General features: G+C 35.0%; 1 protein-coding gene across 6 annotated transcripts in view; it reads right to left on the bottom strand.

Moving 5' to 3' along the window:
* Window positions 1-15044, bottom strand: part of LOC149788640 (solute carrier organic anion transporter family member 2B1-like) — a 28930-nt gene extending 13886 nt beyond the window's left edge. Inside the window, exons 1-3 of one of the 6 annotated variants that reach the window (XM_089974727.1) lie at window positions 13041-15044; window positions 7520-7894; window positions 1582-1946 (exon numbers count right to left, since the gene is read on the bottom strand). In XM_089974727.1, the coding sequence (XP_089830853.1) occupies window positions 1582-1946; window positions 7520-7884 (730 nt within the window). In that variant the 5' untranslated portion in view covers window positions 7885-7894; window positions 13041-15044. Of the gene's footprint in view, window positions 1-1581; window positions 1947-4348; window positions 7499-7519; window positions 8591-9784; window positions 10168-11228; window positions 11418-13040 lie in introns of those variants that run through there. The other 5 variants (XM_089974729.1, XM_089974728.1, XM_089974731.1 and 2 more) reach the window with 5 other exon arrangements.
* Window positions 15045-18286: the final 3242 nt, after the last annotated feature.

Genomic DNA, 18286 nt, shown 5'->3' with positions numbered 1-18286 from the left:
CCGTCTGGCAGCAAGTCAGACCTATTCATACCCTCTCCCTAGCATTTACTAAATGGATTGTTTGCACCTAATTTGTATATAATGACTATATGGAAGGTCTCAAGTGGGTAATTATTTAATGTCGAATTTATGAAACCAGTTGAATAATGTCCAGCTTTGGCGAACCTGGGCGGGCTGAAGCAGTGCTTTATTCAGCGAGACGCATATATTTGATATGAATTATTATACATTTTAGGTTCAGATTGTCACATAGGTTTTTATTTAAATGCAACGATTTAGAGAAAAAAAAATAATTGAATTTACTCTGACTCAGGCTATGCACCTTTCATTTTTTGAGAGTACAAAATAGTTCCAGACGCAATTTCTATAACACGTACAAAAAAGTCCCAGACGCAGTTCTATAACGCGTACAGAATAGTCCCAGACGCAGATCTATAACGCGTTCAAAATAGTCCCAGAGGCAGTTCTATAACACGTTCAAAATAATCCAAGACGCAGTTCTACAACGCGTACAAAATAGTCCAAGTCGCAGTTCTATAACTATTAACCTTTGAAAGTAGGTGCATTTTTTTTTATAAATTATAAATCAAAGAGCAATTGTACTTCTGAATAAATAGAACACCTGGCACAGTCAACATCATTTTGCAACACAAAATGTCAGAGTTTAACTCAGGTTAGGTTAGACGATCAAGGTTCACACCGAAAATGTGTCATTTCCACCTGAGAATTCCAGCTATTGGATATTCATGTAAAGATCACTAGATGCAGAAACTCCTGATTGTATGTAATATATATGTGACCGGATATTTACAATATTTGACATAGACACAATTTATATAGAATCGGAATTCATACAGATGTTACCATTTTTGCCCCAATTGCCTTTTGCAAATCGATTCGAAATAATGTTGCCAAATTCTTGATAGTAGTAATAAAAATAAAACGTTCCAGAAACGGGGAAGGAGGCGGTCTACGGCCGCAACGATTGTTTTCCATATCTAACACATATCGACTTTGTCGTAACTTACTTTTTAATTTCAAAGAGATGACTTAGCTTATACATAGGTTCTGCAAATATAATTATTTCAAATACACGGTGTTTTGAAAAGGTTTCAAACTGCAGTTTTCATGCGCTTTTTTAAGATTGCAAACACGACCATGTCTGCCCAAGCATATTAATATACTAGTACTTCATATTGGCGCCTCAGATTTAGTCAAGATCTAGTTGGGAAGCGTAAAATGTATCCTTCCAAATTCACACAAAAGACTGCTTTTCCATATTAATGGAATAATTACAAACTTTGACGTGATAAGAGCTAAATTATGACTGAAAAATTGTTAAAGCTACGTTAAAAATTAAAATTACACACACACACACACACACACACACACACGGAGACCAATTATTTATGAGCGAGTAAATGAACATTAATTTTGTTTAGAAAAATTGCTTGTCGACGACCAAAGGATGACATGTATTACTTCCGTATTAAAGGCAGTTTACCAAAAACGTCAAATCTTTGTTTTCAGATTTCACTGTATACTGCTTTAGTTAAACAGGGGTTCTATATTATTACTTACCTACGTAAAAACCAGTCTTCGATCTTTCCGTATTGTTGTCCACGTGTATCGTCTGCAAAGCTTGTCTCGGCGATTGGGCTACCCCTTGAATCGCCAAAACGACGGCCATGACAGCATATAGCCATGTAGAAGACTCACTCGAAATTTCTGTGGACTCAGATCTACACGTGAAACCGATAGATTCCGAAAGTTCGCTTTCGTTGTAATGGACGCAAAGATTGGTCGTGTGGTTCCCAGATGAATTGGTGATGGCAGACTGGTCCTCAATTGGAGCGTCAGAAAAGAAAAGTTTTGGTAGTGCAAGAATTATACCAGATACGCCAATTGTGAGGATAGATACCGCCAGAATTCTCGGAATATGATACCTGTAATTAAAATCAGTTTCCTTGGAATGTTGTCCCCTTGACATTAGCTGTACACATGCCAATAAATGTCGCATTTACCTATTTTACAATTATTAGTTACATTATTCCAATATTAGATAAAAATACGTAACAAATCTTTATATACAAAACATTCAATGTTAAAGGCATAGCTTATCATGTATTATTCAGGTAGTATTCATGACCAGATCAGATAAACCGAGAACAAAGTACAAGCTTTGTTCTATTTTGTAGTGCTACGACAAGCCTTCAAATGATTTCGTGTATTAACATTCTTTTTAAACTTAGTTCGAATAATGAATTCTCCAACAAGCCCAATTCACGTAAGACAAGGAAAATATATTTCCAAAACTATGTGAGGTTATAACAACATATTTACGACCATTTGAATGCATACTTTAATTTAGTAGAATCTACTATATGTACAGTCTTCAAAATACATTCAGAGATCGTTATGATAGTTTTATATAAAAAAAACTATGAAAGAAGAATAATGAAAAAGAAGGCAGACCTGAATTAACATAGCTCTCCCTAGTACAGCAAATGCATAGTAAAGACTCATCATGATAGCTAACACACATTCATATTTGTCATTACAGCTAACACACATTAATACTTGTCATTATAGCTAACACACATTAATACTTGTCATTATAGCTAACACACATTAATACTTGTCATTACAGCTAACACACATTAATACTTGTCATTATAGCTAACACACATTCATATTTGTCATTACAGCTAACACACATTAATACTTGTCATTATAGCTAACACACATTAATACTTGTCATTATAGCTAACACACATTAATACTTGTCATTACAGCTAACACACATTAATACTTGTCATTATAGCTAACACACATTCATATTTGTCATTACAGCTAACACACATTAATACTTGTCATTATAGTTAACACACATTCATATTTGTCATTACAGCTAACACACATTAATACTTGTTATTACAGCTAACACACATTAATACTTGTCATTACAGCTAACACACATTAATACTTGTCATTACAGCTAACATACATTAATACTTGTCATTATAGCTAACACACATTAATACTTGTCATTATAGCTAACACACATTAATACTTGTCATTACAGCTAACACACATTAATACTTGTCATTATAGCTAACACACATTCATATTTGTCATTACAGCTAACACACATTAATACTTGTCATTATAGTTAACACACATTCATATTTGTCATTACAGCTAACACACATTAATACTTGTTATTACAGCTAACACACATTAATACTTGTCATTACAGCTAACACACATTAATACTTGTCATTACAACTAACATACATTAATACTTGTCATTATAGCTAACACACATTAATACTTGTCAGTACAGCTAACATACACTACATCCTCGTCATTACAGTCGACACGCGTTACCTTTTCGTCATTACAGCTAACACACATTTTCTTATCGTCATTGCAGCTAAATTATATTACCTTCTCGTCATTACTGCTAACACATTTTCTTATCGTCATTGGAACTAACACACATTAACTTCTCGTCATAAATCTAACACACATTACCTTCTCGTCATAAAGCTAACACACATTACCTTCTCGTCATAAATCTAACACACATTAACTTCTCGTCATAAATCTAACACACATTACCTTCTCTTCATACAGTTAACACACATTACCTTCTCGTCATTAGAGCTAACACACATTACCTTCTCGTCATTACAGCTAACACACATTACCTTCTCGTCATTGGAGCTAACACACATTACCTTCTCGTCATTACAGTTAACACACATTACCTTCTCGTCATTACAGCTAACACACATTAACTTTTCGTCATAAATCTAACACACATTACCTTCTCGTCATAAATCTAACACACATTACCTTCTCGTCATAAAGCTAACACACATTACCTTCTCTTCATACAGTTAACACACATTACCTTCTCGTCATTAGAGCTAACACACATTACCTTCTCGTCATTACAGCTAACACACATTACCTTCTCGTCATAGAGCTAAAATACTCTGTAACTTCGCCCTCTTACAAAGAGGGGTGTTTAATTCGGTTTGGCTGCATTATCCAGAGGATGACCTGCCTCGATATTATAGCCCGGCAGGAGTGAAAGAAGAATGGAATTTCAACAGAAAACTGAGCGAGAATACCGGGAAGAAATAAAACAATACGAGCCCCCTTTTGACAAGAAAATAACAAATTTAATCAGAACAAATTAACGGCAATTCATATTCAAGTTAGATTATATACGTAGAATTTAACAAGTGTGTTCAGTTTGGATTTATCACATCATTATGTCGAGAGGTGAAAGAGCGCAATAGCCACGACTGATTGCATCACCTTCATTCACTTTTACCGTATATCAACGTCTCCTAGTTCATCCTTCCAACTCGAGGTTCTGTCCCTTCATGGACTTCCTGGTCCTTTTACTCTGATCTCGTCGTTCTTTCTTTCTCTTCCCGTACCCTAATCTACGGACTGTCTCGTCCTTCTGTCCGAAAGCTGTTCCTTAAAGGACAAATTCACCCATTAATACTGTATACATATTATTTAAATGTACATACAATTCCCTTAAAGTTATTTAGAGCCTGTGGCTATCCACACACCGAGTAAATCCTGATTTAGTACGGTAGGACATTGACCTCGCTTTCCAGCGGCAAGTCTTGAATTAACTCGTGAATATTAAGTATTACCCTATTAATTTATATATGCTACTATATGTTCGATCACTATTACATGAAATTCAAAAGAAATGTAACTCACGGCATTCCTTAACTGCAAGATTATCCAAACATTACAAAATCAGATACAATTAGGTAATTATAGTTAACTCGCCATGATCTGCATTGTCATAACAACAAAGAAAGTTATTTCATATAACCATACAAAATCTTACACATATGAACATTTGGATCGCATGCAATCAATTCTTCCAATGAACTAATAACTGTATAATTAAAAAGGTAAATTGCATAACAATTATATCATCAAAACTTTCAATGAAATTGAGTAAAATATATTGCATAATAACTCTAGCATGAACACTGTCCATGAAATTGAATAAAGTAAGTTGCGTAACAACTCTAACATCAACACATTTCCATGAATTGAATAAACGATACATAGTATAGAAACCTAGTCATAGCAAACACATTTACATAAAACAAGCGATCGAATAATATAATATTAAGTGCAACTAAAATTGCGTACCTCGTCGCTGTTTTTCTTTCAGGAATTCCGCATCCTAGCACTAAACATGCCTTTCCTCCTACACGACGACCACTGGTCCCTTTCTTGTTTCACGAGGAAAGCACTAATCTTTAGGCTTCCACGGAGTCGATACAAAGTTTACTCTCGTAGGAAATTTCCAGACTAAAGAGTGTACACTATGGTTGTCACTTTAAAGTCAGATTGCTCTAAAGTGTACGCCCTTGTTTATTCTACCCAATCGTAGGCAAGGTTCCCTAATCTTTCCCAACGAAATAATTTCTTTCATCGGTTTTAGACATCTTAGAATCTGTGTACGACAGTGCGTAACAATTTTCACTTTGAAAATATGATAAGTGGACAAAAGCTCCTACCTCGCGGTTAGGGTCGATAGCTCAAATATTTGCTTCTAAAGACTGTTCGGAAATATTGTTCGTTTGAAGTTTACACTGATATGGGAGGAGATGAACGACGAAAGCTCAGAGTGACCCTTCACAAAGACTTTCCTGGCTTAACTGCGATTACTTTAATTGCTAAATGCATTCAACTTTAAATTTTCTGTACTTCAAAATTCGACACTTCACACACACATTACCTTCTCGTCATTACAGCTAACACATATTACCTTTTCGTTATTACAGCTAACACACACTACCTTTTCGTCATTACAGCTAACACACATTACCTTCTCGTCATTACAGCTAACACACATTACCTTCTCGTCATTACTGCTAACACACATTATCTTCTCGTTACAGCTAACAGACGTTACATTCTCGTCATTACAGCGACTACACAATTGCAGCATTACAACGAAGACATAGTACATTCTCCACACTGTAGAGTATTTACAACTCTGATATATAGTGATCATTGCTGTGTAATGATAGAAAGGACCGTACAGCTTAGATTGAATTCTGAATTTAGCTAACAACTCCTGTATATTTATCTAGTAATATGGTAGCTTGCATTTAAGATGGTCATAGTGTTAGCTGAACTGCATAGAGACTGCTAAAATTCATCAGGTGGGTTGATTAGACGTATTTAGTCAGATCAAAATGCTCAGTATATGTTCATTGTAATATTCAAAGTATAATAGCGAACACGAAATCGCAGATATTGCGCTGAGGCATGCTTAACGCTGTTATAGTAATGATGCACATACATCTATTCAACTAAGTATTAAGCAACCGTCGGACATAACTTCAAATGAAGTATGTATGCACACAAGGAATAAAAAGTCAAATGAAGCATACAGCTGTAGTGATATAAGTTTAAAGTATGTGTACACACGCACTGGCATTAACTTGAAATGACATATTCTACAGCTGTAGTGATATAACTTCAAAGCATGTGTACACACGCACTGGCTGTAACTTGAAATGACACATTCTACAGCTGTAGTGATATACCTTTAAATAACGTGTGTATACATACATGGCGATATATCTTCTTTAAATTACGTATATCTATAGGGGTATGTCTTTAAATGAATTGTGTATATAACTGTATATCTCGTACCCTTTATTTGTTCCTTAATTGAGGGTTGTGGAATGAATGACTATCTAAATTTTGTCATTATTCTAACAAGGTAACAAGACGTTTACTTGAATTTCCAGTACAAGACTTGGACTTGCTTACGAGTCAAACTAGACTTTTCCGTAGCAAATCTATTACGTCGCAGGTCAAATGGGCTTTGTTTATAAAGATGTTTCGTAAAAAATTATTTATTCCTGTATCATATATGATGATCATAGGTTGCTTTTTGTGCTCAGATATAATACTAGAAGAATTACTTATTTAAATTTTTTATTGGAATTACAAAGTGCTGATTGACTTTTCGGACCGTGACAATTCTTTGGGATGATTGAAGACTCATTCAAAGACATTCTGGAGTATACCATTTAGACACATATATACATTCAAGAATACTGGAATTCATTTGCGATTTCATTTCTATACTTTTAGATGCTTGATTTGGCAATCAGGGTTATTTGGGATTTAATTCACAATACTATAAATTCATCTTAACTTTCACTTTGTAACTTAGAGACGTAAATTATTTATTGATTTTACTAATAATGCTGGTTTCATTTCCTTTCGTTTACATAGTTTAAGATCGAAGAGTTGTAACACTATAGAGACATATATTCCCTGAATGAAGAATTTCTACAATTATAGTGATACATCTTCTTCGATTTAAGTATGCCTGCAGCCATAGTGATATATTTTAAATGATACATGTTTATAACTAGAGTGATACATTTTCCAATGAAGAAAGTCTTCCGTAATAACGATGCATCTAAAAAAGCATATTTACCTGTGAAGAAAATGAGCTGCAAAGAGCACGGTCACCAGAAAGCCTATGTCGTTAGCACTCAGAAGCAAGCCACTCTTTAGGCTGCTCAAACCGAAGACTTTCTCAATCGTGGTGATCTGGGAAGACAAGTAGGTGTTGACAGTAAAGGTAAACATAAAGCCAGCCCCGAACATGATGGAAAAACTTAGCATACTGTTGAAGCATTTCCCATAATTCTGCTCCACGTCCGTTTCTTCTATCTGTTTCTTATCCAGCGATGATACCGTTGTTGTATTGCCCATGTGGCAGTTTGAAATAATGGACAAGCAAATAACTTTAGAGTTTTTAGCTGGTGCATGATCCGTTGGGACTGCCGTGATAGCCATCCTGTATGGTCTGCAAAAATATGACTCATTACTTGACCTAAACATTTCCTAAATTATTTCATATACATTTTTGTATGAGTGAAATAAAGAGCAGTATTGTACAAGTTAAGCAAAATACAATCATGTACAAGTCAAATAAAGAACAATATTGTATGAGTCAAATACAAATAGGATTATATGAGCCAAGAAAAGAACATTATAACTTGGGTGCAATTAAAAATAGCATTATATGAGCCAAATAACGAAAAGTATTGTGTAAATTAAATAAAGAACAGTATTGTATGATTCAAATAAAGAACAGTATTGTGTGATTCAAATAAAGAACAGCATTGTGTGAGTCAAATAAAGAACATTATTGTGTGAGTCAAATAAAGAACAGTACTGTGTGAGTCAAATGAAGAACAGTATTGTGTGAGTAAAATAAAGAACAGTATTGTGTGAGTCAAATAAAGAACAGTATTGTGTGAGTCAAATAAAGAACAGTATTGTATGAGTCAAATCAAGAACAGTATTGTGTGATTCAAATAAAGAACATTATTGCGTGAGTCAAATAAAAAACAGTATTGTAGAAGTCAAATAAAGAACAGTATTATTGTGAGTCAAATAAAGAACAGTATTGTATGAGTCATATAACTCATTTAAGCAATGTTCTCTTCAGACGACATGATGATATTGCTATGAATAATGTTGTCCCAGCACTTGCAATAATATATATATATATATATATATATATATATATATATATATATATATATATATATATATATATATATATAACACAACAGGCCATCGTGTTACAACTATCGAGGCATCTCCTTGTTGCCATATTGTCGGCAAAATACTGCCCAGAATTCCGCATGTTGCATAGTCATTTGCCTTGTGTCATTTTAAAGGAAAAAAAAAACAAAACGTTTAAATCCCATAGAGCTTCGTCTCTGAATCAGGTTGCTTTTTGTCAAATAACAGAGGCACTCTTGTTTGTCAGTCGAAAAGGCAGCCTGTTGACAAAATCCAATCTCGATTTACCCACGCACTTGCCTCGATATACTTTTCTAGTCTCAATGGCACGTAAAGTAAACATTACAAGCCTCGATCCTAGAATATTATATATGTATTTTGCTTATCATTGAATATCTGCTTTTTGAGCGACATTTATAGGTTGATTCCAATCTTGTCAACTGGATTGAGTTTAGAGGCTACACTATCTGCGTGTCATCATTAAATAAGCTACTTTCAAATTCTGATTGGCGGTTATTTTCTACCAGGGTCTGAAGAAAGGAAAAACAATAACCACCAGTCGGATTAGAATGTTGCTATTTTATTAAGTGTGTGTGTGTGTGTGTGTGTGTGTGTGTGTGTGTTGAATCTATACTTAAAGTAAGTTATAACTTTATGTAAATGTAATTTATTTCGACACATTAGGGCGTACCAAAGCTAACATTCTTTGATAGCCACATGAATATGATTAAAAGTGAAGTGTACGTCCAACAATGTGGTGTCGGTGATGTGCGGAAGAGTGAGTAGTACAATCTTTGACGTTTCGCTATCTATCGTTCATCTTCAATTCCTTCTCTATGGGGTTAATAACAACCCTGGCATTATCCCACTTCGACTCTCATTAATATATCACTTTTATGTACCAACAGATGAAGTAAATCAGGTGTTTACATACGAGAAAAAGCCAGAATATATAACTGGTAATTGATATAATCATTTGCAACGTAAATCGTATTATTATACCTGCCTTGATTGATGTTAATTGATTTGTGCTGTCACACATATAGCCTCAAGTCACTTCCAGCAAGATAGTTTTATCAGGTTGTGACAGACAAGCATAAGACCTTTGATAGATAGATAGATAGATAGATATGTGTCTAGAACTATATATTTATCTACATACCTTTGTCTCTGCCTTGTTTCAAGAGATCTATTTCAAAATCTCCATCATTATAAACGGCATGTTTGCTTTCGCCATCGATGTTATTAAGTCTATATCATCTTACCAGTCCCGCTAATACACAAGTCTCGGTATCAAGGTATTGTCTATGTACCGGTATCGTGTATCTTGTACAGAAATCTCAGTCCCGCTAATACACAAGTCTCGGTATCAAGGTATTGTCTGTGTACCGGTATCGTGTATCATTTCTTGTACAGAAATCTCAGTCCCGCTAATACACAAGTCTCGGTATCAAGGTATTGTCTGTGTACCGGTATCGTGTATCATTTCATGTACAGAAATCTCAGTCCCGCTAATACACAAGTCTCGGTATCAAGGTATTGTCTGTGTACCGGTATCGTGTATCATGTACAGAAATCTCAGTCCCGCTAATACACAAGTCTCGGTATCAAGGTATTGTCTGTGTACCGGTATCGTGTATCATGTACAGAAATCTCAGTCCCGCTAATACACAAGTCTCGCTATCAAGGTAGTGTCTATGTACCGGTATCGTGTATCATTTCTTGTACAGAAATCTCAGTCCCGCTAATACACAAGTCTCGCTATCAAGGTATTGTCTATGTACTGGTATCGTGTATAATTTCTTGTACAGAAATCTCAGTCCCGCTAATACACAAGTCTCGGTATCAAGGTATTGTCTGTGTACCGGTATCGTTTCTGGTACATAAATCTCGGTACCGTGTATGTGTCGTGTATAGTTTTAGTATGGAAATCTCTGTAATGTGTGTAAGTACCGTGACTAGTAATTGAGTATACATATTTAATTCTTGTAAGTGTTTATTTAATGTATATGTTATTATTTTGAACGTCGGTATCAGAAAGGTATTATAAAGATAGGCATCATGTATTATCACACTTGTGCAAATCTACCTCGAGGATATATCTTGTAAATTTATTTTGCCAGTTTGCTTGTATATGCATTTTAAGCTTGTGATCTACTGTCTAGAATTACCTATGTAAGCATGTCATTCAAATCCAAACAGCACAGGACTAAAATACCAATAACAGTGTAGAGTTAGACCAGTGTCTGTATTGTATGTTTAAATTGATATAACATGCATGCTACACCCAGATCAATCGGTTCATCTACCCAATTGCAGATTTGGGTTTACGATATTCGTCATTTAATGCGTGTAGTATGCAAAAAGACAAATTTTGCAATTAAATGCGTGTAGTACGCACAAAGGCCAATTTCGCCATTAAATGCGTGTAATACACAAAGTGATCAGTTTTGAAATTAAATGCATGTAAAACGCAAAGAGACCAGCTTCACAATTAAATGCGTGCAATTCGCAAAAAGTGCTATGTTTACGAGTTATCATCATTCCTTCCGAATAAAGCACTAAGATGCATCTATAGATGTCTGTTTTCAACAATCAACAATTACCTGTAGGCTACTGAGTGCTGTGTGTTCGACCGTTATATGTGCAACATTGCCAGGGACGTTATAATTCACTAATGTTGCTAGTCCTTGTGGATATGTCAATGACCCCGAATGACACGATGCATCCTGTACACACTCGTGAATAAATAGCGCCCAGTTTGAGCAAAATGACGCAGAATAAAGTGACATACTTCACAGCCAGATGTAAGTCTATGACATGCAAACTCACGTGAACAAGGAATATGGTACTGACATGTATCTACAACGCACTGTGTGTTGATAAATTAGTGTCAGTGCTATTTTCTTGCAGTTAGATTATGACTTCAAAGGGCGACAGACGGAAATCATCAATCAGGATTCTGTGTATGACGTCAATGTATCCAGAAACAAACAAGTTTTTCGTTTTATTTTTGCTTTCATTTTCCCGGAATAAAGATGTAAATGCAACCCACAACATAATCAATGTTATAAAACAAAGTGAGAAACATCGAAAGAACAAAACCAAGACATATTACAAAATACAATGTAAAGGACAGGATACCATCTGATAGATTCGATCTCGTTGCAGAGATACCGCACGAGATACGTAAAATGATTATAAAATATGAATGAATATTGCATATTTATATATACCGATGATGAACTAGGATACTCTAAGAGTGCCACCACTTTTGTATAGATTTTACCCACCGTGCTTTGCTTCATGCCTGTTACTTTTTTGTTTTCAATTTCATAAAGAGATTATTTTGGTGGGCATTGTTTTATATCCATTCCTGTCCAATGGCTATTTAATTGCGTTTACTTTTTATTTGTTATTTCGTTTATTGTTCCAGAGTATGCTACTGCACATATGCACTCTATATTAACTGACTATGTTGTTTAAAAAGGGCAACGTTTCACGTGTGAAACGTGTTTTTTGGGATTTTACCGTATTGTTAACAATTATTTAGTCATGTCGCAATGATGTCTGCGGTGTGGCAGTTTATAGTCATGATTAGCACTGGGGCATCATGCAGCAGACATATAGCGTGATATCTCACCCAGTCATATTATCCTGACACGAGGCCGACCAGTCCTAACACCAACCTCTCAATGCTGAGCGCCTAGCGCGGTAGATGTTAGTACCATTGTTATCAGTCTTTGGTATGACTCGGCCAGGGTTCGAACCCGCTACTTTCCTCATTAGAGGCGGACACTCTAATTACCAGGCAACCGGATCGGTCAATGTTTAACGTAGATGTTAGATATGTTTAAAGCACATTATTTACCATGATTTTACCGTTTTCCCAACTTAATACAGGCACTATAGGTAACATGGCCAATAAAGATTCTTCATAGAGTTCTTTACTATAGACTAAATGCAGGCACGATAAGTAACAAGTCCAGTAAGGTTTCTTTATGGAGTTCATTAGTATCGACTTAATACAGGTAATATAAGTAACAAGGCCAATACAGTTTCTTCATGTAGATCTTTATGCAAATGTTAAAGGTGATGTAAGCCTTTACATAAGGCAATAACATCGACATGTGTGGTTTTTTGTTTTTTTTTTTTTTTGCAAGTGCTGTACGTACAATGAATGTTAAGCAAAAATACATGGAACAAAGTTAATAAGTGTAATCCAGTAGTATCGCAGCAAAATGTTTAAAAGAATTAAATAAAAAACAAATGAATAATTAAACCACATTCACTATTCTGTCTATCAGACAGACACACACACGCACAGCTTGTCACTTCAAAAACTGAGAAGTAACGAGCACGATAATGATGACGAACGTACACTGTGATGCTAACTATGAGGTTATTAATGTTCTTACCTTTAATTTACAGTCACCAGAACTATCAGGATGCTGTGTCTGAGAGGAACTGTAGGTACTGTTCTTAATCTCATAATAAGGTGACCATCCTTTCTTCACTGATATTACGGTATGGCAATGTCACTGGAGTTTCAGACATGTTGATAAGATGTAGAGCACGTGCTGTAATGTGTGACTTAAACTTAGATTAGGCTATGTTAAACATACACAAGTTACCGGTCTGTGATTATATAAAACATACTGGTTCGTCTCAAATTACGTGCATCAATGTTATTAGCCGTCTTAAGAAAACTACGGGATATAAAAAGCATGAAACAAAACGTAATAAGTTTAACGACATAAAAGAGGCTGACAAGAATTTCTCAAAGCCTCATATTTCAATGTTTTGAAACGCAGCTCACAGTGAAAAAAAATTCTTATAATGTAATTCGAAATACGTAAAAACTGTTGTAAAACTGAAGAATAAAATGTATAATTCTTCGATTATGTAATTTACGTCCCAATTTATTTAGATCAATAGTGCAGCACCAGCATAGTGTATAGAACATTTCTCAAATAGTGTAGTGATTTTTTCTATTGTTTCTTATTAGGTGTTTTATTTAGTTTGCCATACATTTTAAATGGAATATTGGAAAGCTTGTTTTGAATCCAAATATTATGCATACATTAATGTATAAAGGGCAGAACAGTTCCACATTTAGTTCGCGAAGGGGAAAACCTCCATTAGCTGTTATTACTATGAACTAAAGTTCTGATAAAAAATAAATTCATCTTTGGACGTTCAGTTAAAAATGACTCCAGAATGAAAATATTGACATAGTACAAAATGATAGGCATTCCTGCATTATTGACTATCCTTATATGAGGTAAGACTGTAATATAGATTTCTGGTTGGTAATTCGTGAAACCTCACTCTGTCCAATATGTTTGCATCTTTAATTTCATTTTTAGTCTTTCTGAGCAAGCAAATATCAAGCAAACACAACTGGTACGAGATCAATATATTACGCTTTAATGTAGAATTTAGTCTGTCAGGGGCCTGGGTCGTCTTGAGTTTAAAGTACAATTTTAATAAATAAAGAAATAAAGGAAGAAATAAAGAAACAATAAAAGATAAAGAAATAAAAAAGTATGTCATTCATTCATTTATAAGCAGCTAAGTAGAAACATTCGGAATGTATGAAGTTAATATCTAAGAATGTAAGCTGTTAACTTATGCAGCCGTAAGAATAGAAGTACTGATTAGACAGATAAATAATGAACTAAAACAATATGTTCATTTTTATGAGCATGAAACTTCATATCTTGATCTTCACACAAAATCAGATAATTATTTGATGAAAACAGTAGAGCTTTCATCTTTTCAACAACATTTTCCTTTTCTTTATTAACAGGTGATACTAGTCCGTTAGTGGTATCGACCGGCTCCCTTGGCATGGCGTTCTTCTTAACAATTTGGCCTATGATCCGATCAACACACTCGTCTGCAACAAGTATGTGTGTTGCAAAATAATCATTCAGGGCATTGTCCATATGGCAATCATCCTTATGATTAGAATTGTAGACACCTCGATGTATTGGAAAGTACACCTATGTGTAAGATAATTCCAAATACTTTCTTTTAAAGTAATCCGAAAACGTTCCCAAACGCAATCTTTCGATTCATTTTTTTTCTTCTTCTGGTGACAAAATGAAATAGCATTTTTCAAAATCTTTCTTAAATAAATATTGGTACAGAGCTTGTGTTCCTTTGTATGTTTGCCATCGAAAAGTGTGCTGACCACTTTGCCTTACGACACGTTTGAAGCTTGCACAAACTCTGATTTTTTCCCCCGAAGTCAAATGAACTACCAAAGCTGAATTGAAAACACATCCATGATAAATGAAAATAACCGTGCCCTCGATTATTTTACTCTAAATGTGAGACATATGCAAAATCTCCTCGCCATTGATGATGTATCTCAACTAATTTAGTTCTGACTGCTGGAATATTTCATCGAGCGGATAAGTGTAGAGTGTACGTAGATTGTTATTGTAACCATTGTCGTATGTCATGCTGACGTACACTTCTAAATTTGGTTTTCAGCTGTATGATGCACTGACATGAGAAGCTCTGTAGTAAATAAAAGCAATAATCGTCTCGATTGGTTGCTCTTTGTCTCGGATGGCGTTTTTATTATATAGATTTCAAGGCATGGGGTGTCAGATAAAGGAGATGCTACAACGAGGTGATCGGTTCTAGTACAACCTCTTTCCTTCCTTCTTTTCTCACTTCTGCTGGTGAGTATGTGGATATGAATTGTTGATCCAATTAAGTATTGAGATGGAGTTCAGTTTGTGTATTTTAGCAAATGGCGTCTGAATCTCCTATTTAAAGTCTTCCCCTCTCTATATCAAATTAACAAAACAATTAATTGGGCAACAATCCTTTAACAAGAAACGGTGATATTGCGGAAGAAATGTTTTTCGAAAATTTGTTATCTCTATTTGAAAAAGTACATACTTTATGTAAAAGTGAAAATATTGTGAAGAACAAAAGGAAGTACTGTAAATATAAACGAAATGATATATCGTTTAATACTTGGGAGACGGTAATTAGTTCTGGCCTAACTTGATAAAAGTATTAAACTTAAAGAGAACAAACTCTGTGAGATTTACCATGATTGAGGATTTATCTAATGTGATGGATGTATCAAAGACAGTGTAGTTGAGTTCTAAATAATTAAAGATGCATTGCTTACAAATTTATGTTGATCGCGAAACCAGCTGGAAATAGGAAACAAATCTAAAAAAACCTCACCTGTATATAACATAGTGGTACAGGTGGGATACTTGAAAATGTGATTTCCTTGTATATAATATCCGATCGGGGTAATACATTGCTTTGCCGATAAAGTAAGAAGACTGCGTTCGATAACGTTAGAATATAATGAAACAGAATTTATTGATTTCGCTTATGTAGAAATGCATATAGCCAATGCAATACATAATTAATATAAAATATACATTGGCATCACTGAATGGATAGATGCACACGTAAATCATCAGAGAGAGAGAGAGAGAGAGAGAGAGAGAGAGAGAGATCTAAGTTGGAATGTATTACACACATATTTACCCAGCTAATATATAGTTTAAAAAACTAAATCTATATTTAAAAATAAATCTTAAGCAAATGCAGTTTAGAATACTACACTCTTCTATACGGAAGCAATACAATTCACATGCATGTTGAGGCAGCCATGAAAACATTTAGTCAGTCAGGGAGACGTTTAATCAGTTATGAGGACATTTTAATGTCTCTTGAAATTAATTGGAGGAAGGTACATCAATTAACGTCAACTACAGACTCAGTTATGCATTTCCTAGAAAATGATTGTAAAATATTGCGTGGAACATCTATTAACAAAAATTACTCATGCAAGTAATTACTGCAAAATACATCAATTATTAAAAGCAAGATACAATCATTATTGTAGACACCATATATGGTGTTGTTCCTAAGGTAACGCCGTGCACTAAAGATGCCACTATTTGTAACATGTTTCAAATATTATAAAGAAAGGGTTGTTATTGTTGTGATTTGGATTTTTAACGTAGCTTTAACAATTGTTCAGTCATATCGCTACGATGTCTGCAATATGGCAGTTTGTAGTGATGTCTAGCACTGGGGTATCATGCCGCAGACATGCAGCATGATGTCCCACCCAGTCACATTATCCTGACACCAGGCCGACCAGTCCTACCAGTCCTAACATTAACCTCTTAATGCTGAACGCCAAGCGAGGCAGCTGTGGGTACCGTTTTTATGTCTTTGGTATGATCCGGCCGGGGATCGAACCCACGACCTCCCACATCCGAGGCGGACGCTATAACCACTAGGCCACCGGAGCGGTTCTCTATGGCTTAAGCAACTACAAAGAATTATAAAGAAAGGGTACAAGATATGTAAATATTGAGGAAACGATAAAAAAAATTATATCATCGAAGATAAATTAAGTAGCATATATCAACAAACAGTTAAATTTGATTGTGGAACACAGTAAATAAAGTCTGCAATTATTTGCACAACCATAATTGTAGTTTCTTTTTTTCAGTTTGAAAACTGCTGTCTGAAATAGCAAGTCTGACGGAGTTGGATTAAAAATTAAATGACAGCAACATAAATATGACACAATTAATTTTTGCAAAATATAAAAGTCCACCTCCGCAATGTTATATAAACCTCAAGGAAGACACGAATACTTGAACAACAGTCCTTTTTGTTCACATTGGAAGCGACTTGTACATGAGTGTATAGTGGATACGCCGTGTAGTTTAAGGAGGTCTTTGACAAGCCCACAAGGAATAACTACGGAAATGAAAGATAACACGCCTACAAATCTTGCACGGTCTGCGGATAATAAACTTGTACCCATGTTACGAGTGCCTACACACTGTTGAGCTGACCGCTTATAATCGACAATCAAGCTATGGGTCATTTATTGTTCAATATTTGAAAACACGGTCAGCTGATGACAGCTGATAACCACTATGATAGTCACATAGATAGGTATCGCAATGCTAAACCTGGCTATCAGGATTAATGCAATTGTTATCTGAGATGGACGATTTGGAAAGAAAACATGTATTACCCAGTCTGTTTCCACAGTTCAAGTTTCTGATGACAAGATAATGGTTATACTAATTTTAGAAGAGAGCAAGGTTACGACAGCTTAAAAACTCAGCTATGGGTTGTTTTCACAGACCTCACGATTGAGTATGCAAATACCCACAATGCAACGCGCGCCCACCTTGAGTTACCATCTTGAGTCCCTAACAAACATTTGTCAACATTAGTCATCATGTATATTCAAGATAATAATTTGATTTAATTGTCGATAAGGACATTATCTTCATCGAAACGATACATAGATTATACTTTAAATTAAGTGCCATATAGCACGAAAATAAAAATAAAGCTGGAAGTTCCCTTGCTTATATCGAAAGACAGAATAGTAAAGTTGAACCATGATCGTGCATATTGCTATGAAATAGAAATGTAGTTATTTATTTATTTTCACAAACAGACAATATTGACATTTTAATGTGTTTTGTATCATATCCCTAAGCTTGACATCTTGAAAGATTATTTCCGAACAATGCTTTCCGGGATACAATATCAGTTACGAATTAAAATTTCATAGCCTGTGTTTTATGCCAGAACTTTTCGGTACAAATACTTTTCGCGTCAACAGGTGCTTGTGCCA

This window comes from Sinohyriopsis cumingii, chromosome 11 (assembly GCF_028554795.1).
Source record: "Sinohyriopsis cumingii isolate HCF-2022 chromosome 11, ASM2855479v2, whole genome shotgun sequence".
Taxonomy (NCBI): Eukaryota; Metazoa; Mollusca; class Bivalvia; order Unionida; family Unionidae; genus Sinohyriopsis; species Sinohyriopsis cumingii.
Note: the sequence above shows the minus strand (reverse complement) of the source record. Positions and strands in the feature narration are given on the sequence as shown.